Genomic DNA, 21962 nt, shown 5'->3' on the forward strand with positions numbered 1-21962 from the left:
TACTATTGACTATTATAATAATATCTTCGTCTATGTAGCAATGACCGCTAGAATTCTACAGTACAGTATACAGCGTATAATGTATAATAGATGATATATAGTATACAGTAGAACAGTAGTGTACAAGATAAAAAATATTCTCGTAAACAGCAAATACACCGTTGTGCCCTGCCTACCTCTGAGATTTGGATAAAAAATCAGTCTATTCGTTCTTGTATTTCTAGGGCATGTAATGTAGATACGAGGAGGTTTGCGATATATGCTGCGGTTACAGAAATGTTAGCTTCCTTTCTGTAGAATGTTCGGTACACTGTGCGTTTCGTGACCACTGAACAACTCTATCGATAACGTCCCTGGTACTACTCAATCTGGGACTAAGAATCATTAATCGCTGATAATGTCATATTGAACTGGCAGAGAATACGGATGCACCACTAGCAATTACAATTGATAATAACTTAAATAAATCAATGAAAAACTATTGCATCTCAATTTAAATGAATGTCCTAGTAAGAGCCAATCAAACAACAGGAGACATTGGCTTTCAATTTCCCAAGGGTACCTCACTGTGTAAATACAAGTACAGTACATATAATCATTCTTCAAAGAAATGGATACAAGAATTTTAATATTACATTGCAACTTATAAATACTGAATAATACTCTGTATCCAATATTAGCAGTGCTAACATGGAGTATCAAAAATCTTTTAATGATCTTTTTGCTACGGTATAGTAGTTTTATTCAATACTATTGTGCACTAAATGTTCACTGCCGTGTAAAGCTGGCTAGCGAGAGTTGATAGTTAAGGCATGGAATGAGAATGATAGCATTTCTTGAATATTAAGTATACAGTACATACAACACGTACTGCATCATATCCAGTCTAGACATGAAGGATTATAGTTTTAGCTGTGTATAATATATTGTACCTTACTGTACGTGGTTGAGTTGAAATGCAATTTCGACGGTAATGTACCATAAAATAATTTAAAAATGTCAAACTATTCAACTGCTTGCTACAGTCAATCTTGTTTAGATTGTTTATGAACCAACCCTATTTCAGATTACATTAATAGCACTAAGTATTTAGCGACCGTTGGCATATGTCAGACTATGATTGCATTGCTTAATGTCGGCACGCCTACTACGAAATACAAAATTGACATGGATACCTTGCACTTTCACACTTGATATACCTCTCGAGACGTGTAGTTGTGTGGCTACCATTTACTTCATCTCATTTTTTACGTGCTATTTTAAAAAGTTGTCTACTCACTCTACTCATCACATACTGTGCGTCCTACAGTGAGCCTCAATAATTATAAGTCAAGCTGCAGCTGCTGCGTTCACAAACAATTTGTCATTTACTCATATACTGTACTTTACATTAATTTAATTTGCAACGTGAAATTATGATTTCAACACGATGAAAATCTCGCATATTTAGCGAGATACTGTAGTATTCTATTGATGCTGCTGTTACTTTCCGCTAATAAACATTCCTTCACGGTAAAATATCTTTGAATAATATCTCATATCCTGATGGGTTCAACTAACTGTCAAGACGGCATCCAACTGTGCAAGGCGATCCAGTGTAAAGTACTATAGTGGTGTGACCAGGGAATCATCACGGCATTAATGGCCTGTTGACTGGTGTCTACTCACTACAACTTTCTCCCTTCTTTTTGGGCTCTACGAAAATGATTACAACTAGCTGCATTTTCGGACGGGCTACCATAACAGTATCTACGCGTAGACTACGCTTCCTGTAAATAAGGACATTAAAGAAATATAATATAATAAATTATTTTCGCCATGCGGGCTAATGTAGACTCAGTTAAAATTTACAGTACTATAAATTGAATTTACAAATTTTTACTACATCAGGAATACTTTTCATGAATCTGAAATATCGATGACTTACGTATAGATGATATATACGATTATGTAATATTCCTATGTACTAGCATATTATTTTATTCATTCATCAATACAATTTGTTGTATTGTACAATATGTGTTATAGACTATACACAATATTATACGTATATGCTATTCTGTTTACAAGTATTGTATTGCACAGTGAACGTTGAGACAAAATCTTCATGACCTCAGAAAAACACTTATCCTCATTACAAAAATAGTCAACAAAGGTGTCATGATCGGATGAGATTTTTAAGATTCATTTTCCAGCAAAGTGCAGTACAGTACATCAGTAATAGTAAATATCTTCTTAAGAGAGATATAGTCAGTTAATATCATTAATTCACGTTATTACCCATAAATCACTTTTTCAGAATTCAATCTTACCTTTAAATTAACTGCATCTACATTTTTACAACTCATCAATATTTTAAGAACGTTCGAAGTCTAGCGGTAAAACGTGAGTATGTACAATACAATATACATGCTCAAATCAGTAATCCGCGTTAACCACAGAATAAGACTTGACTGTATGATATACTTGAATTGCTGAAATCAGATACTTTATATAAATGACCATTGCCAAGGCATTCTGACAGTAAAGGATGACGATAGATGATTGCTGTTAGGTTATGACTATAGTAAAGTATAAGTATATATATATACGTATACTTATTTCACCATAGGCGTAAACATCATTGTGTACTTCATACTGTATATGTACAGTATATCATAGCCCAAAATAATACAGTTCTACTGTGACTGCACGAGTCTACTTAAGATGTACTGTGCAGTAAGTTGCCTGCGACTTAACTGTATGTACGCAAGCTACAATGGTCAATGGAGTACAGCAAATAGTACTACTTTGCATCAATATTGCATGAAGAAAGATATTTCAACAATCTAGTTTCTGCTAGCTATCATATTCAGAATATATATTTTAAAACGTTCTCAGCACTGCAATGATATCATATCTGAGTTCATTGCTTGTACGTAAGAAATGCTGCAATTTGTGTTTAAAGTGAAGAGCTTTGGTGAATTGAGAATTGTGTCGGATAAGCTTTATTAAGCGAAGGCACTAAAATGCAGATTTAAAAACTACTTGTAAAAGTCCCTGTAACCGATCATTCAGTAGTCCGTCGATGATTTATGCGCGGTGGTAAATTGAATAACTTTAAGTATTTTGTTACCTCGTGAAAGAATTCTACAAGATTACTTTGAACAGGACGTGTATACAGTATACATTTAAAATATCTTGATACACTTCATGCAGAAGATAGCAATAAATTAATGATAAATTAAACCGTGCGAAAAACAAAAATAGAATCACAAGTGCCTTGATATCTGAATATACGCGTAGCTTAGATAGGTCAATAATTTTATCACGTTCGATCAAATCTGATGCCGTGAATATCTTTACCTCTACGTTCGGAGAGGGGGAGTTGATGGGCTTAGAATATATCGGTAATTAATCTAGCGATTACTATTACAGTAAAATTAATTTTTAAACTACAAGTATATTATGACTGCACCAGAAATAGGAAGAATGGGATTTGGGTACAGAAATTGGAGGCAAACGTGTTCATTTACTCTGTATCATACTCGTATTAGATTATTGCTGTCCAGTAATCTCAGATAGATAGTCAAACTAAATTACGAACAGTTACGCTTAAAACAACATTTGAAGTAAAATTTTTAAAGCCAGTAAGTATAAAATGATTATATAAATATCAGGGCTATTATGCCCTCTTTAAATATCGCCAAAAATGGAAGTTTAAAACAGCCAATTCAATAATTATAACTAATTAATTACACTAGTGTACAATAACGACGATTAATGGTTGGAGACAGTTACAATACTGTACGTAGTATAGAGTGGACGTAAATTGTATTAAAATACAGTTTCTTTTAAAATTAAAAAGTATACTACTGTACTCGTATAATGCCAGCGCTTGAGTAGAATCGACTTGATCCCAAATTTACAGGTATAGCAAAGGGCAAAAAGGAAAACAACACTGCAGTGCAATTTCAGAACATTTCAGGCTTCACAAACTCTGAATACTGTAGAACCGATCTGACTTACATTTAACGATGTTGTTTCATGAGTTAGGCGTACTAGGGTTCAAAGGTATACCGTAGTTCTTGTTTGACATCTATGATTGTATTGCTCCGTTCAATTGGATAACGAGCATAGTAATTCTAACAATATTCTGCTAATTATCGTGATTTATAATTTCTGTACAGTGCGTTTGAGTTCAAGAAGTCCAATCATCTACATTGTACCTTAAGCTTGTAAAGATTATTATAGTTGTAATTAACATTGTTGAAGCCATAAATCAATCGTAAAGTGTCTACGTATGTTATACAGTACTGTACAGTATGATGGTTTCGAAAAGTTAGATTCGGCTGCTTATCTTACACGTATAAGAAGTCAATCGTGCGTGTAACGAAAAATCCAAATAGGTAAAAAGTTACTTACAGAAAAAAGTAAGTACTTTATAGTGCATACGCATTGCTTCAAATGATAACTTTGTAGTACCATGAGTGAATTAAGCTTCAATACTGGTAACAATTTAAATCATACCGTTCTGACTATAGTAAAGAGTTTACCTTCAATCCAAACAAGAAAGGCAAAACAATCGAGTTCCAAGTCGATGTCAGACGTACCAGTACGCACAGGCGGCACAGTATTCAATTTCTCTAAGAATGAAAGTTTTTAAAGATGCTTACAGTCAAGATTTAAGTTTTCTACTGTTAATTAACCAAAGATTGGTTCAAAACCACTGTATCTTAATGGTCGTCCAACATCCACGCCTCCGTCGTACCTTGTGTCCTTACAGTTTATTTTCGATCTATCTGCGATCAACGTTTGATGCTAAATCTACTGTTGGGGTGCACACAGTATCAAGAACTGTACAGTAGTGTACTCTACTGTTGACAATGTTTACTGACCAGGTAGTGATGTAATAATACGGTACAGTACAGTATAGTACTGAGCTTCTCTGTGAGTTTCTCCAGGGACTATCCTGGTTTCTCTGTGGTAAAAAAGTAAAACAGTACAAATCTACTGTTCTGATACACAGAAACTCCACAGTACTGACTGTTTACTAGTCTAAGCTTTTCTGAGTTTCAGGATGGTTAAAAAGCAGTATGTTTTACCGAGTACTGTATACTACACTTTTGACCTTACTTCCGGATTTGGCAGTACAGTATGCAAGGTGTATGAGGTAGTGCCAGAGCAGGACTTCTACTGCAATTAATTAAGAGAATTCTCTTTTAACAGTACAGTATCCCACGCCGCACTTTGATCAGTTGCCTATCGACGAGCAGACGACGCGATTATTATAATTATAATCATTAATGAAAGTCTATCTAACTACTGTACAAATCGAATTAAAAATACAGTATGGTACGAGACAACAAAATAGGTACACCACTGCGTACGTGCTGCTATGTGTTATAACACTGGAAAAATCGCCGTAGGCATTCAAGATTTGTTGAACGAGAGGTTTAATCGAGCAATGTACGTGTATCGCAACGACAAATGAAATGCTCGCAAGGACCCATAGTGAGCACAAGGGACTACAGTACTAATAAAAAAAATTACTATAGTAATTTATTATTCACTCTTTATACTCCCACTAGGGATTTTTAAGGATTTTTCTGAATTGAATCGTTTAAGCTAAAAACGGCACTTTCAATGCCAAAAGTGCACGTACTGTACACAGTACGTGCACTTTACTTAGTATTATTATAAATAATAAGGTTAACGGTTAATGAGGTGGCTAGTCGATCTGTACTGTACTGTACTTTGACCTCGCCTACTTTTACTTTTTACTTGATTAACAAGACTGTAACTTTAGTCCGACTGAGTGTTTTCAACACCGTACTGTACAGTGTACAGTATAGTGCATTACAGTACAGTACAGTACTGTACTGTACTGTACGTACTGTACAGTACTTCACTGCACTGCAAAAATGGAGAACACTTCAAGTTCCTAGTTTAAATCAGTAGACTGACAGTGGCTCGCTCATTCATGGCCATTTTAAGGCAAATATCCTTGAATGATGCCCAATGTCAATTATAATAATACAATCTGTAACTCGGTTGTCGTTGACCATCATGAAAATTTTAGCACAAAAGTAGATTGCTGAGTTCAAGGTTTATTCAAACCACGCTATGACACTAGTTGCACACTGTAACGGTGAGATGCTGACACACTGTACTCGTATTGTGGTAATCACCTAATCAAGCTTACTGTAGATTTTGATTGACTTAAAAACAAATTCCATTTCATTAGCGCTATTCATTTAAACGCGAATAAGGGCAAGCTTTGTTCTCGTGATGGGCAATGTGAATTTCATTCACAGTATTGACCATAACTCCATAGTGTAGATTCAACCAATATCTGTTAATGGCTCTAAAAAAATGAAGTGTAATAGCTTGCACTATTACGCTACGTTCTAAGTTTACGTCGTGTATCATCATGTGCCTGTTAGTTTATTAGTCCTTCGTACATCTCAGTGTCAGCGTTTATTTTACTTTATAGTAAGAATGTAAATAGCTCCTGCGTTAGCATGATTGAAAAGGGATGGTCACATGTAAACTGCTTTAATTAATCAATTATCATGAAAAATTCTTGAATTCACTTTTTAACAGTAATTAGATGTCATCGAAATTGCTAGATAGCTTATTAATATTTATTTAAATTAAATAAAATATAAAGATAGCAATTCAGAAACACGATAACTTAATATACCTAAAACGTTTTGAAAGTGTGATACGATAAAAATTAGCATCACTAAAATATAAGAATAAAAGAGTCGGTGAAGTAAATAAATAATCATAGTACTGTATATGCATAATCTTGCAATATGCAGTGGGCTGCAGGTACTCATTGCTTTAAGGTATCTCTGTAATTTAGAGCTACACTCTGTAACGTTTCGCGGGCCTCGCAAAAGTCGTCCTAGAACGGAAATTACATTTTAATAATTGAAGATCAAAATATAACTTTTATGAAAATACGAGTCGAGACAGTCTATAGAATAGCATTCATGTAATCATGAGCTATGACATCAAAGCCATATTTTAATCATAAAAAAATATTTCTTACTAATGTGGCAATTATAGTTAAATGCACGAATAGTGTAACTCTCTAAGAATAAATTGATCATAAAACTATCAGTAAGTATTCTCAAACTCTCACCTCACAGCAACCGTATTTCCAATACCAATGAAGGAAAGCTTTAGCTTCATACATTGTTGATGTTTTCGACAGAATATGATCGAAGTAGTCTATAACACCACAACTATTTGAGCAAACGTATAGAGTTCTACTACCAGAACTGGCGCTCCTTGAGCAGTCTTTTTCAGCTAACAGAGTTCAAATATTTATTATTAACGATCTAGCAAGACTGCTTCAAATTAAATGGAACCGCAAAATAATTAAGCAAATACGTATAGTAGGATACCTGTCCAATAGTCAATAGGAAACGGATTCCAATTGACACATCGATACGCTGCTTTCAAGTTTTCGTTTAATCTTGGCATGAAATTGAAAAAGGAATGATCCCTATCACCTCTTGCAACCGCTAGACAGGAAATAGAATCTAACTGCAATAAAAGAAGCAGTTGAGTTTGTTATCAAATTTAAAATTCTTTAATTAAGATATACTCGTGTATGAATAAGTGCTGCGTAAAGCTAGCACAAAAATACTTAAAGATAAGTTACGCCACATACAACAGTTCCCGATTTGGGTCTGCAATTAGTTTGGACGTAGTTACGAACTAAACTATCCCAAGCTACCCTATGAAAGACAAGAAATTTCTATTTGGTAAAAGTAACAAATACGATTTTTGTTACAGTGGATAACTACAACAGTCTGTAATTGATAGCATACCCTTTCGATAAGTACTTAATACCGGTAAATTTTAAGATTGGCATTGGACATGTTGTCTGAAGCATTTCCCAAGGTTCTCTACCCGGAAATACACAACTATAAGACAACAACTGTAATATTAGAGGGTATTCTGAAGTTATACACCTTGCTAAATTGTAGCAAAGATTATATAGTAACCAAAATTACACTTTTACATAATTATTCGGATTGATTTCTATATAGAATAGATTTAATGCTTCACCGTCAAAGTAAACTTGTTACCTTGCTACATTTGACTTGGGTGAGCTTAAGGGTGATATAATTCCTGCTAGGCTTCTCGCAATGTAGCTATTCATTGCCTCTAGAGAAACCGCCTTAGAAGATTCAGACTTTGACCTAGTTATATATTGCAATTAAAAATCATTTAGATTGATAATTTATTTGGCGCGCAAGTATAATAACGTACAATATATTATCAGATTAATCATTTGCATACCGAAGGGACATTATTCGGTTGATAACGTCATCATTTTCATAAAGAATTATGCCATCTGAGTAGCTATCAAAGATTGAAGAAGTACGTTAATTATATAATCAATTACTCAGTCGTGTAATAAGTAATAAGAGAGAAAATTAAGACCATTTAATAAGCTTCATAGAGCGTATAAAAATTACATCAATCTTAAATTTAAAAGTTATGCATCATGCAGAAATATCATTTACTTTTGTAAATATGATAGCGATAACATCGAGTTGTAGCACTGTAATGGGCTTTCTCCTGATCTATGAGGAGACACACCAACAGATAATATGTAATTTATTGGGTATTCTTCTCTGATAGCTTCGCAGATTCTGGAACCTAAACCTAAATATACATAATGAGAGATTTAGCTCAATTAATGAGAAATGTAGTAAAAAATTCCAATTTTTGAAGTCTATATTCAAAACTACTCTTCTATAAATGTATACCTGATCCAGTACCTCCGCATGTGCTATGAAGCATAATACATCCCATGTACGAGTCACAACTGCAAAGTGCGTAGAATCAGATGTATATGCAATAGAATTGATATCACAACGCCTATATTCAGAGTGATTACCGTTCCACTTCCTTTCTTAATGCATTTAAAAAATCATCTATAAATGATGGGCCAATAACATTCTGAAATCCGTGGTAACCTATATAGGCATGTATTGATAAAACATCAACGATTAACTTACCGAATCTTAATAAAATTATTCTTCATTTTGTTTGGTATCAAGTAGTATTACAATGGTAGTACGGTAGATAACTATTATATCTTAGATTTGTTAGTATATGTTAAGTATCTATTACATATATGTACTATTACGCCTACATAACATATTTATCACGCTTGTTGTTACACAATTGCACACATTTTATGTTCGCTTAAAATGTATCTTCACGCGTGTAACTCTTGAGAAACGTGCTTTATTTGTTACTATGTGAGCAGTTCTTTAAGATTGGTATAATTCTACGTTAATTCTGTACTCATACAGCCTTACTTTACGATTACATACACTGATTTACGCTTATAGATTTATATCAAGTATACATCTGCCTTATCTAGTTACGCTACAGTTTTCCAAATAAACCTTATATTATTTTACACACTGTACGAGATTTATTACTTGACTAAAGCAGTATTACGAACCACATACATAACAAGTAATTAACGTTAAAGCCTACATGTTTTCTCTGATAGAAATACAATATAACTTTAGTAATTTCTGAAGTCCACATTGTTCTTACCGAGAGCCCAATTAGCACCGCAACCAGAACGTCCCGAAAAAATATTTTTCTTGCGATAGCTTGCATAAAATAAGATATTGTGTTGATAAAAGGATCACGTCAGGTACGAAAGAAGATAACATTTTGAAAATGTACTGCAGTTCTGCCATGTCATAATTATGTACTATAATCGTGCTTAATGCATGAGTGCACTAATAAGATGCCTCAGATACAATACCTCAGAAACATCGTATCGATAAATTATAAAATGCACTCATAATTATTGTGTACAGTATATTACGGTAGTTATTAGGCCGAACAGATTCTATAGTTATTGATTACCTTTTTTCATACTTGTTCAGTAAGTTCGAGATAACCTACAAATACGCGTATAGTCAAAATAATTGTAAGTAATGTGCGGCATACGTACACTTACCTGGAAAATATTAATTCTTGTTATTGCTAAAAGCAGTTATTTAATGATTGATAGATATCTATCCTATAAAATAATAACATACCTTGGGTTCGCTGTCGACGCAAAGGCATCTTAGCTTTTTATCATAATGCTGATAAATGTGAGACATTGATGACGTACTTCAAATCAGGATTACAACCGTGAAACGAAATGGAATGTGAGCTGATGTTAGAGCTGCAACTGTCAACATTGATTACTAAATTTTATAGACCAATATACAGTTTATCATTTTGTTGTGCATTATTACACCATAATAGGTCAAAATTACTAGCAGGAGAATGATTTGTAGGTGTTTAGAGATGTTTAGTAATCAACTTTATTTCATTTATCAATTGCTAAATTGCAATACAGACTGTACTTGTATTCATGCATAGATACGTCAAATCGTAGGAATAATATTATTATTATTATTCTTATTGTTATTCTTATTATTATTATAAGCAGCTACTATACGCGTCCCATATTATAGGTTCGCGAATTCGGATCATAGCTGTCATAGTAGCCTAATTACACTTGCAACGTAGTTTTTAAAGGCAATATACTGTACAATATATTATAAATACAGTAATCACGAATCTTGTTAATTATTGCCTTCAGTAATACCTGTCATCATTATCGTTTTCGATGAAATTGCAAAAATCTCTACCAATCTGATTTCCGCACTGACCAACTTGGATAAGGATATTATTGGCAGCCATGAAGAGGTCTTTAACTCAGTCGAACGTTACCAATCACTCTTCTCACATGCTATCGATCTATAAGCGTTGCCACTCACAAAATACTCTATCTCAATGCCTTTGATAATACTTTGTTGTCATTGCAAACTTGAAAAACTATAAAATGGCATAGACTACAGTAATGACAGTAATTATTCATCAATTTTTTGAATTATATAAAATATACTGTAGAGTGTACAATACAGTACAGTATAGATTAGATTAGTATTTGTAGAGACTCTTAATCCTATTAAAATTACTCCCACTTTATAGCGTCAGTATTCGTACAGTAGTGAATGATAGATAAATACTGTATATGCTGTACTGTTCTATATAAATTAATTCTAATATATATTTGTTAGCAGATTCCAAACGGTTTCATATTTTCATTTCGTGGAAGTGGAGTAGAGTGCCGACAATATTGCATTAGTCCAATACCTTAAAAGGTTTCAGGTCACTGCTTGGGCACCTCTTAGCATACTGTGCTGTACACTACAGTATATTGTACTGTAAAATATACAGTATAAAGTACTGTCGAAATGAGTAGTAGCCCATAGTACAGGTCTACGCAAGGGCCCTTATAAACGAAGAAATGGAAATAATAAAATACTCGTACGAATATGATAGAATATTATGAAGAGTATGATTATTATTGCTAAGCTGCAGAGGGTCCATTTCACTGAATCGAACGTTTAATCGCTTGAAAAGGTCTGCAATATAGGTTAAATTGAGTAGTAGTGGGAATAAAATAGGTTAGGCGTGCCTCTATCGAGATATCTTTGCATACTGTACAAGGGAAGAAGATTGACAAAGCGCGTCGGATGGAATCACTACCGAATCTGTATTATCTCTTGGCAGTATTAAGAGTCATTCTAACTCTCATGCCCCAGTCTGGATATATTCACCCAGATGAATTTTTCCAATCACCAGAGGTTATTGCAGGTTAGACCTATATGAATATTCACGTTTGCTGTGGTTTATTTCGAACGTTATACGCGTATGACGCTTATTGCATCAGTTTGAAATGGATAACTTAGCTAGAATCTTCTGTAGATTGTACACTCCAACGTGCAGTAATGCAGAGGTACAGTATCTGAGAATTTGGGAGATTGGATCGCCACAGTGCACGTAGATATCCATATCGTAATTCTGCTTCGTGTAATATCTCAATGAAGCTATAGTCGATTACAAAATCTTTGATTAATTATGGTATGCCTAAATTGAGCATAAAATAAAAGTAGATCAACTGTTCATTTATACAGCAGAAAGTGATAGCATGTTTGATCTGATATTATAGGGGATATCTTCGATTATGACACTACGCGTACTTGGGAATGGAATGTATCATGTCCTTTACGAAATATCATCACTCCATATTTCATATCTGGTTTACCAATGATCTTGCTCAAGTTTCTCAAAGATCTTTTCTCTATCGATTTGATTTCACCGTATACTTTACTCGTATTGCCTCGACTCTTCTGCTGTGCCTTATCTTTCCTCTTTGGTAAGTTTATATCAGAAGTATTCAGCCATCCATTGTCAATACGTATAGCTCGATTTCGATGCATGCATTTTCGTACAGATCGTACCATTGCATTATGCCTCTGTTTGATGAATTTAGTAGGGATATTAACATATTTTTCAAGGATTATCAAATACGTAAAACGACATTCATGCAAATTTCTTATGCTAACTAAATATGATTATACTGTATTTAGACTATTCCGTTTGGATAGTATGCCAGCGATTGAACATCAAAAGTAATGACGCAATGGCTTACTTACTAACAACTGCAAGCGCTCATCCAATTTTTATATTCTGCCGGACATTCAGTAACTTTGTGGAAATGATATTTTTCTCTTGGTTGTTAATAATATATTACTCTACTCAAAAGACTTCACCTTCTGGCAGTTACTGTAACAGAACCTGGTTAATAACTGGGATAACAGTCGCAGTTGGTTTCTTTATTAGACCAACGTTCTTGGTTTTTGCCTTTTGGCCAGTTCTTTCAATGTTGTATCATCAAAGTAAGAATTGATGTATTTAGATAAAAGAAATATTTGGAGACATCTTGCATGCTACTAATAATATCAATAGAATACTGGTATGTCAATTGTCAACTTTAGTATTAATTTCAGGCTATTAAATCCTTATCTATCAAAATAGGTAGGACAGTAAACCTACAAGCAGCGATTAATGGCTCCATCCGAATGGCAATAAGTGGTCTATTCATAGCCTTGTTGCTAATTATCGTTGATTCGAACTATTATAGATCAGTGCAAGGAAATTTTGCCATTACGCCACTGTGTTTTATTTTATATAACATCAACGATTCTAATTTAGGTGCAGTGACAATTATGTGATGATATCTATGCTACATAAAATAGTACAAGAGAAATTTAGATGCTGATTATTTGATATGATTTGTAGGTACGCATGGTATACACCCCAGAGTTACTCATGGATTAGTCAATATGTTTATGTTATTTGGGCCATTAACAGTTGCACTTTATTATCAAACATTACGAGATATTATTAGTTTTCTGGCTAATGCTGGTAATAACGACCAAATTACCCAAGCAAGTATTTCTTTGTCTAACCGATGGTTTTTGAAAGGATGCGTATATATTCCATTAGTTATTTTATCATGGATTCCACATCACGAACCGCGATTTATTCTTCCCGTCATTTTTCCATTGCTTATTTTATTCGGGAACAATTTCTTTGGTAGCCGTAATAGATTTCGTAATTTAATTATTTGGATTTTATTTAATGTACTTGGCATATTAGTTTTCGGATTTATGCATCAAGGTAATTCACAATTACAATCGCATTATGGACTAATGTAACAGTTACATATTTTGATCATTGCAAAATGTCTGCACTTAAAGTGGATACCAGATTAAAGATGGAAAATTTTAAGGTTCTCTTGTATCCATTTAGGTGGCATTTATCCATGCATGAAGTACCTTCACGATAATTATAAACTCGATAATGGTGGGACTACAATTAATCCTTCCACTAATGTAATATTTTACCGCACATACATGCCTCCAAAATTTATGTTGGCACAATTCCGAGGTATGATTTGTTTTGATACGTATTGCACAATAATAGGACTCTGACCTTGTATCTCTGTATAACGAAAGGTAACAAGAACATAGAAATTTTCGATTTAGCAGGAAGCGATTACGACATTATGTTAAGTACAATTGAATCTTTAGCGAAGGATAGTCAAAACAGTAGAAAAAGGTTGGTTAATGAATGTTAACTGTTTTTACTTATTTAGTTAAGAATACAATTGCATAGGCTACTGCTTTTATTAAAAGGGGTTACGTATTGAGGTCTTACTCCAGTACTAAAAGCTTTAAAATAGATAGTACTCAATTTTAAGCATCGCACTAAAGTGACTGCCATATACGCATCTTAATGTCTTATTTCTTTATTCGATTGTATTTGAGTTGAGTTATTACTTAAATCATCTCAACTCAAAATTTTGATACCTATTACTCAACTGCTTAAAGCACTATGGAAATGCTTGATATAGTAATGAATAGTATGAGGCTAAAGTTAAGACTTTATCTTAGATCTCGAATTTTTTAAAAATCCAGGTTAAAATAGCTGCTTCAATAAGGAAATAAGTGAATGAATTAGTTTTAATAAGTATGATTTCTTCGTCATTTTAGGAATTTATTAGTAACTCCAACTACTGTTCAAGTACCTACACGTTTCAAGCTGGTTAAGAGATTTTTTCCCCATTGGAGTTCGGAAAATCCTCCAAATTTATTGCACTTATTAAATCAATTGTATGACAATTTGTTTATATTAACTAATAGTCAAACTTTCGATGCCTATCATGACATCTTTAATAGAAGTAGTGCTATTTTTACAACTTTGAGATACGAGCTTACCCTTAGTCTTTATGAATATGTAGTATAAAATATTCCTTAAGTGATCTGTTATTGATTATATTATTTTTTTCTTAACGAATATTAAATAAGTAGATAGCGTTTTGGTAATCCGTTATGAATTAAGAAATACTATTAGCTTTAAGTAAAAGATTTTTCTTAAAATGGATATTTTTATTTCGTTATTTTTAACCGCGTAAATATGATAATTGTTCGATAAATATTCTAGAAATGCAAAAACTGTATGACATGCTGACTATATACGATTGTTACCGTGTTTAATTAAGTACTCGTACAACTAACTAACTTTTTGATCCAAGTAAGTTACGAAATGAATAAAATGATTATAATATTTGCTAAAATAATGCTTTAGTGTGGACGTAACTTGGCTATAATGGGCTGTAGTGCTTTGTTACAATGATATGAAAAACTGTTAAAGAACGTCTTAAGTTGTTTGAACCAAGATTATCGGCATAGCAATTTTTTAGTAGTAGCCTGAGCAACTCCAAAATCTAAATTACAGCTATTGATGATTTGCGATCGTAAGAATCTTAGCCTATGTAGTATAGGAGTGTTTAAAGTTTATGAATGTTTAGGTATAACTAATGGACTCATAAACGCTCTTGAATCAGTTCAAAGCTTATAATCCCGATTTCACCAATTGATCAGTCATTTTATTATGAATAGAAATCAACTTACAATAGCCAATATTTCACTTATTCTACAGCAAATTTAATCCTCTTTGTTTATCCTTTTACTTAACTAGCTTAATAACGAAACAGTAATTTAGAAAAAGTAGTTAAATTTGTATTGCAATTTGATGCAAATGATACTTTGAAAAGTTAGTTTCATTATAATCATCGCATGACTTCAAATACCGGCATTACAACCATAGTAATAACGACAGACAAAGATTAATTGCAACCAGATATAGAATGAATCAATTAAAGATTAATACCATAGATTCTTTCCAGTTTTGAATACTATGAAACTATAGATCGATCTTCTATACATACTTTAGAAAGCAAATAGGGTATTATTAATTAAGCATTTCAAGTACGTGTTATTTTTAAATCAGCACAATCGAAAGCAACCCTAAATGATAGTTGAACATGTGATTACAAGAGTATTTAACAGAATTGACCAGCTACTTCAGCTATCATTCCAGTGAAAGCTAGAGTTAGTTGATGCAATGATAATATACCGCGTTACTGGTTATGCACGCATGAGATATAATCATCAATATCATAATCAGATACATTGTTTTGATGTTGATTTTGATTCGACTCATCGTTCAATGATTTATACATTCGATAAAACGATAATGAAATGATATATCATAGTGATGAACTCCAACTTGAAAAGAAATAATTTTATATTTTCTAGTCGGTCATAATAATACTATAGTCGTCATCAATGGCTATTATATTTTATGCAAGAAAGCATTTAGCAAGAAATTGAGTATAATTATTCTATATCGATAATTATCATTCACTGTATCATTTACCAACATATACAGATAATGCTTTAGCTAAAGTTAAATCCATTTGAAATATTGCTAATAATAATGATAAATTAATGTTATATCAATGTACAATGTCAATCAAAATAGATATCTTTATATTTCCACGCAAGTTGACGGTGAAGTTAAATCATATACTGTATAACTACAATTCTATTTCGATATTTTATAATTAAAAAATTACCATCAATGCAATCGAGATTAAATTATACACTTTAAATCTTAACTCGATCAGGTGAATGTACCAATTATTACCTGCTGGAAACATCGATAATTTGAGTTAATCTCAGATTAACATCCGTTAATGTAGTAAATTGGCAAAATATGATTAATACCATTACGATATTTATAAATATCACATTTGATCGTTTTGTGATGAATTAGTCTTTTCGGGTACTCAAGTATTGATTAGTTTTAAGAAATCCGTATCATAATAGTTACATTTCCAATTGATCTGGTGACTCAGAAGATTCATAGCCATCGCTATCTACCATAGTTTCTACTACAACGTCGTTAGTATTATCATCAACAGCATCATTAGACTCATCTAATTCAATATTCATTTTTATCATGGCCAAATTATCCTGATGTTGGCTGCTAATGGAGCTAACATCTGTATTTACACTGTCTGATTTCTCTTTTATTAACGCTTTTTTCTTGATATCATCATTAGGTATGGAACCATTTGTAACTGTGGATTTGTTCGTTGTTGTTGTGACCGATGATGTTGTTTTCGTTGATGTCGTTGTTGGTGTTATTGTATTTGCAGTCGTAGTTGATGCTGATGTTTGCTGCGTTTTCTTCGTCTGATCATGATAATTATTTTTGCGGTTAATCGTATTATTTGACTTCAAAAGGTTGCCAGAAAATGAATCGGATTTCTCTAAAACACCGGTATCTTCAATGGTGACAAACTCCGATGATTGCGTCCGGGTAAAACGGCGGCTATCAAATTTACTAGTAGCTTTCTTGGATAGACTTTGACGCTTTCCTTGATGATTAGAAGGGCCACCATTAGCTACAGAGTTGCGTTTGGGTCGACTATCGTCTGTTTTTTCAGCTGTCGATGCACGAGATGACCTATTACCTGCTTTATGAAACAGATGTAGACAAAATTGAGTTGTTTAGCGAGGTATTTACATTTTCGATCCTTATTCTACTTAAATGATGCTTTTTTATTTATTTACCATAGCAATAAATAGTGAAATGTTAATGGCTACTAGACTATCAATTTTTAATTCGGTTTAGCTACTACGTCGGTAATTAAAATTTTCTTGAAAGAATCTTTACTTGCGCAAGTTATCGATATACAATTAGCGATACTGTATTAGATTAATTTTAACTATTCATAACCATTTTTATTATAATATTTACTGAAATTTTGTAAGCTTATTCATTTACCTGAACGCTTACAATCATGACATTGATGTAACCATTTTTCATGATTGTCTCTCATAGATTGAATCCAGGGTTTTTCAGTATCTGTCTTTCGTAATTCTTCTTCATCATTTTGGTTCATCACATGATGAGAAATTTTATCGATAACTTCACCAAATATGTCAAAGAGTGGATTAACTATAAAGTTGATAAATCCTATTATGATAGCGTGATCAAAATTAAAGAAAGACAGGTAATTAATTTAAAGAATGACATCTAATAATATGTAATGTTATTAGATGATATAATGATAATATGTAATCAATCAGTAATTAATTAATGCTTCGTATAGCTATAGTTTAAGTCTTAAGTTGCTACAGCAATTCGTATGTATAGGAACATGTTATGAACATAAGTACTGCATCTATATTTAGAGCAAAAGTTTGATTGCAAAATAAATAATTGTATAAGAAACACGATAGTTGAGTAGTCTTCTCATATATATGATATTGTATAGTATAAGAGACTCGGTACTGAAATAGTCTTTTTATATCTATGATATTTCATAAAACCGACGATCGAAACCTCTGGATTCAATAAGTTGTTACTATATAATTTGATTTAACGGAAGTAGTAGCAAACATTTATAATTGTTCAAACTATACAGCACAAAGTTAAAATCTCACTCATAATATGGAGCTGTGATGAGAAATACTGTGAAATAACTAGGACACGCTCTCAATGTGAAACAAAGATTCAGAAATTATAGCTTCGGCTGAATCCATCCTTAATATGTAGTTTGATGTAATTCAATTTATATTTACAATCTTAAATTTGTGAAATTGTTACTCACCAACTTGACTTTCAGGGATTTTCGTCGTCGTTTTATCACATAAAGGTGAGTACGGTAATCCCAGCTGATGTTCCAATTCTCCCTAAAAGAATTGTTACCACGAAACTTTAGTTTTACTTCCTTAATAATTGGTAGTATAAGATGGAGCTAGTAACGATTTGTAATGGAGTGTGCATAGATTCTATTATAGCTATATCAGTCGAAATTAATAGGAACCTGTTTAAAAAATTCATTCATCAGTAAATTCGTCCAACGACTGTGCAATTCCCATGATTTGGCGGGATGGCTAATGTCAGCGCAGTGAAGAATATAGTTCAAAACTTTGGTACGATCTATTTTTTCGATTCTATTGCAACATATACGTGAAAACCGTTAATTAATAAGATAATCAATAAATATCCAAATTTAAAGAATTAGAACTTAATTCAGTTTTAACAGCAGTTTAAGCTAAATGTAAGAATGATATCGTGTGGAACGAAATACATCGTATAAAACTACTAACAAATATAATGTCCTTTTAATTTGTAAAAACTGAACTCAATAACGATAATTTTTGATAAAAATTGGTATGCAATTATTACTTTGAGGGTACAATAGAAATTTAATGAAATAGCAATCTGCTCACCCTTTTGGATTTAGTAATGATCTTTTCATAAATTCAACTTGCTGAAAATGCGTTGTCATATCAGTCGCTAATACCATGTCGATAATCATGCATCTAATTTCCCTATTAAGCGCAATGTTTAAAACATGGTTAAGGCATAGTAAATAAGGGAATGAATTACCTATGATCAACTAAAATGGTAAATTTTTATTTACCTAAACTGTTCATAGGAAAATCCTTTTAAGATGGGATGTTCAGGCTAGAATTTAGTTAGAAGCATGGAAATCTTAATATCTTATTTTATAATAATATTTATTGTTGAATTATTCGTAATAATTATGATGACGTAAAAAATTAATGTTCATTGAAATAAATGAATTCTACCTGTGTTATAACACGAAATGCACAGGATATGTGATGATTCTCTAAAACTGATCGATCGTTATACATTAAAGCAAGTTCAGATCTGAAAAAGTTAGATAGTTTAGATTAGATATTCCACCACTATCGTCTATAATTGTACATTTCTTCCTTGAACTATCAGTAGAAAGCTACACTGAATCACTAATACTTTACTTACCCTGAAGCAACTAGAAAGCTATTCGTTGTTCCTGTATGTTCATAATCGTGGATAGCGGCAGCAAGTAACAACGCGAAAACTTCCAAATCTGTCAACCAATTCTATGTACATGCGTAACATTAAATTGTAGGGATTAAAATAGAGAAATTAAGCATCTAAACAAAGTTATGTATCTCAGTTAATAAAAGCAGACTTATACATGCTTAAGAATGAAAGTAGAAGGAAAAGCGAAACAACCATTGGGTAAAGACTCAATCCATAGAACCCGTTTATAGCCGATCATTACGTTACGAGGTAGTATTGTACGGCTGGAAATTATTATAATTCAACTCCAAATGCTGATTTAATTACTCTTTATATTGTAAATAGGCGCATCAAGCTGTTATTTCATTTTATTTTGATATAGGTACTATGCTAACCACTGTATATAACTATGTAGAATGTATAAAAGGCTAACTAACTGCATCCAGCTCCATTGTGTAAAAGGTGATCGTGATAAAATTTGAAAATTATAAAGACTTTAGCTGAAATCAATCTAAGCTCATGAATATGCCCTCGTAATCTTGCTACTGCATTAATATCGCACTCACCAATAGACCGGTCTTGGTAGTTAGATAATAGACCGTTTGTAAAACATCGGTTGCATGAATAACATTATGATATGGATTATCATATTTTGCATAGCCTTGCTGAACAGTTTGAAGGAAAGCATCAAAACAGCTTACGGTTATCTAATAGGTGAAGAGCAATTTTTAAGTTTCATTTTGTACTTCAAGGGTATAGCTGGATAGTAACTGATCAGTTAGTTGTAGCCAAGTATATATATCTAAATCAACTTTCTTAAATATACTTACGTCAAATTTGTTCAGTAAATTGCAATTCTTATGAAATAGTTCGTATCCCATATATCGTAGCGGCTGTCCTTTAGTAATATCGCTGAGGTAGAAGTTATCGAATGTCCACTGATCGGTTTGCTAAACATCATAATATTAATGCATAATTAGCAAGTGCTGAAATGAATTTCTGTCGCTAATATGAGCAAGTGAAGTTAGACTGAAGGCGTTAGCGAAAATTATATCAGTGAAATAGTTGGATGCTACCAATGTTTTACCAAAGAGAGCAAATCATCGATCGCTATTAACTCTTACCTGCAGTAACGCTTCTATTTCTGGTGTATACTGTAATGAAAAACCATTTCTTGCAGCTCTGCAACGATTAGTATTAATTAATTATTGATAATTATTTATAGCTAAATTCCTAGTCGACAGTCTAGCAAAATTCACAATAGCCATAAGAATATCTTATAAATAGCACAATAAAATACTTACTTGCCAACTAACAAGCTAACCCGAACTGTGCTAATCAATCGGCAAAATTTAGCTCGGTTAGCCTCTTTTTCAGTTTCATCGTGGACTACAATACTACCATCAATCCATTCTTTAACTTTCATCTCGGCATCGTCAGGTTCGTCACTGATAATACCCTTAGTCGTAGTGTCATCAAAGCCAGGATATCTAAGAAAAGAAGGCAATCATGTATTAGCATCTATATAGGTGATGTTAATGTTTCAATCATAATATTAATTTCGACTAGCATTATCTATTTATATATATTAACTTTGATCTTAAGCTAATCAGCAAACTGAAGCTAAAGATCTTTTGCTCCTATTACGCTGTAGTAATTATAGCATTGCGATAGTTTTAGTGTCTTCTATGTGCAGCATAATAAAAGTAATCGATTCTAAAGCAAGCTATACTGCTTAGCTGCTCAATTGATAAGTACTACTAAAAATTTAAAAATTACTCTATACTTAGCTACGGCGTATTAGGAGTGGCTGAAGAGAAAGTACAAAATTTTTGTATGCAAGATATTATAATGCCATATCTGCATTTAAATTTCAGTTCTTAATGAAAGTAAGCTTAGTACGCCTATACTAATTAGTTTGATAGTACTTACTCTATTTTGCTAAATCGGCGGCGTTGTAAAACATAATCATCAAAGGCATCTATAACATAATTGATATTCTCACGAATATCTTTATAATTTAATTTCATTCCACAGTCTATTAGCCCAATGATTCTTCTTAGCCTAATAAAATTTGAATATGAATAAAGTATTAAAACTAATTGTAGAGATTATCCATATCCTTAAGTATATTGGTAAGAACGCATTTTAAAAGTTTTTTGGGTGCCAGAAAACAATTTGCATATCATTCTAAGGCAATTGAATGGATGCTATAGTCGCTATTGCTCGTAAAATACAATTCACTATACAAAGTTATTATCATCAACGAAAGTATTCTTTCTCAACTATGAAATGTATGTTTTGAGCTTTTTCGTTTCGAGACTAAGACGTCACTTAGTTCTATT

The 21962-nt window shown here is 32.6% G+C and overlaps 3 protein-coding genes across 3 annotated transcripts; 1 reads left to right on the plus strand and 2 right to left on the minus strand.

The window, feature by feature from the left end:
- Positions 1-6820: 6820 nt before the first annotated feature.
- On the minus strand, positions 6821-10731 carry TRIADDRAFT_54235 (uncharacterized protein; the record flags this gene model as incomplete). The annotated part of the gene is made up of 14 exons (XM_002110835.1): positions 6821-6892; positions 7133-7299; positions 7398-7539; positions 7667-7733; positions 7827-7922; positions 8088-8201; positions 8302-8364; positions 8529-8670; positions 8775-8833; positions 8906-8984; positions 9580-9638; positions 9901-9935; positions 10077-10152; positions 10637-10731. The coding sequence occupies 14 exons, from the start codon at positions 10729-10731 to the stop codon at positions 6821-6823; spliced, it is 1266 nt and encodes a 421-aa protein (XP_002110871.1).
- Positions 10732-11570: 839 nt separating this feature from the next.
- Positions 11571-14688, plus strand: TRIADDRAFT_54236 (uncharacterized protein; the record flags this gene model as incomplete). Its single annotated transcript, XM_002110304.1, has 7 exons — positions 11571-11691; positions 12047-12253; positions 12468-12776; positions 13180-13560; positions 13693-13830; positions 13899-14001; positions 14436-14688. The coding sequence occupies 7 exons, from the start codon at positions 11571-11573 to the stop codon at positions 14686-14688; spliced, it is 1512 nt and encodes a 503-aa protein (XP_002110340.1).
- Positions 14689-17572: 2884 nt separating this feature from the next.
- On the minus strand, positions 17573-20567 carry TRIADDRAFT_23032 (uncharacterized protein; the record flags this gene model as incomplete). The annotated part of the gene is made up of 9 exons (XM_002110836.1): positions 17573-17772; positions 18410-18491; positions 18626-18755; positions 19035-19136; positions 19229-19272; positions 19398-19479; positions 19594-19694; positions 20184-20324; positions 20448-20567. Coding segments are annotated over 9 exons (1002 nt in total), but the record flags the coding sequence as incomplete, so codon positions are not given.
- Positions 20568-21962: the final 1395 nt, after the last annotated feature.

This window comes from Trichoplax adhaerens, genomic scaffold (assembly GCF_000150275.1).
Source record: "Trichoplax adhaerens TRIADscaffold_3 genomic scaffold, whole genome shotgun sequence".
Lineage (NCBI taxonomy): Eukaryota > Metazoa > Placozoa > Uniplacotomia > Trichoplacea > Trichoplacidae > Trichoplax > Trichoplax adhaerens.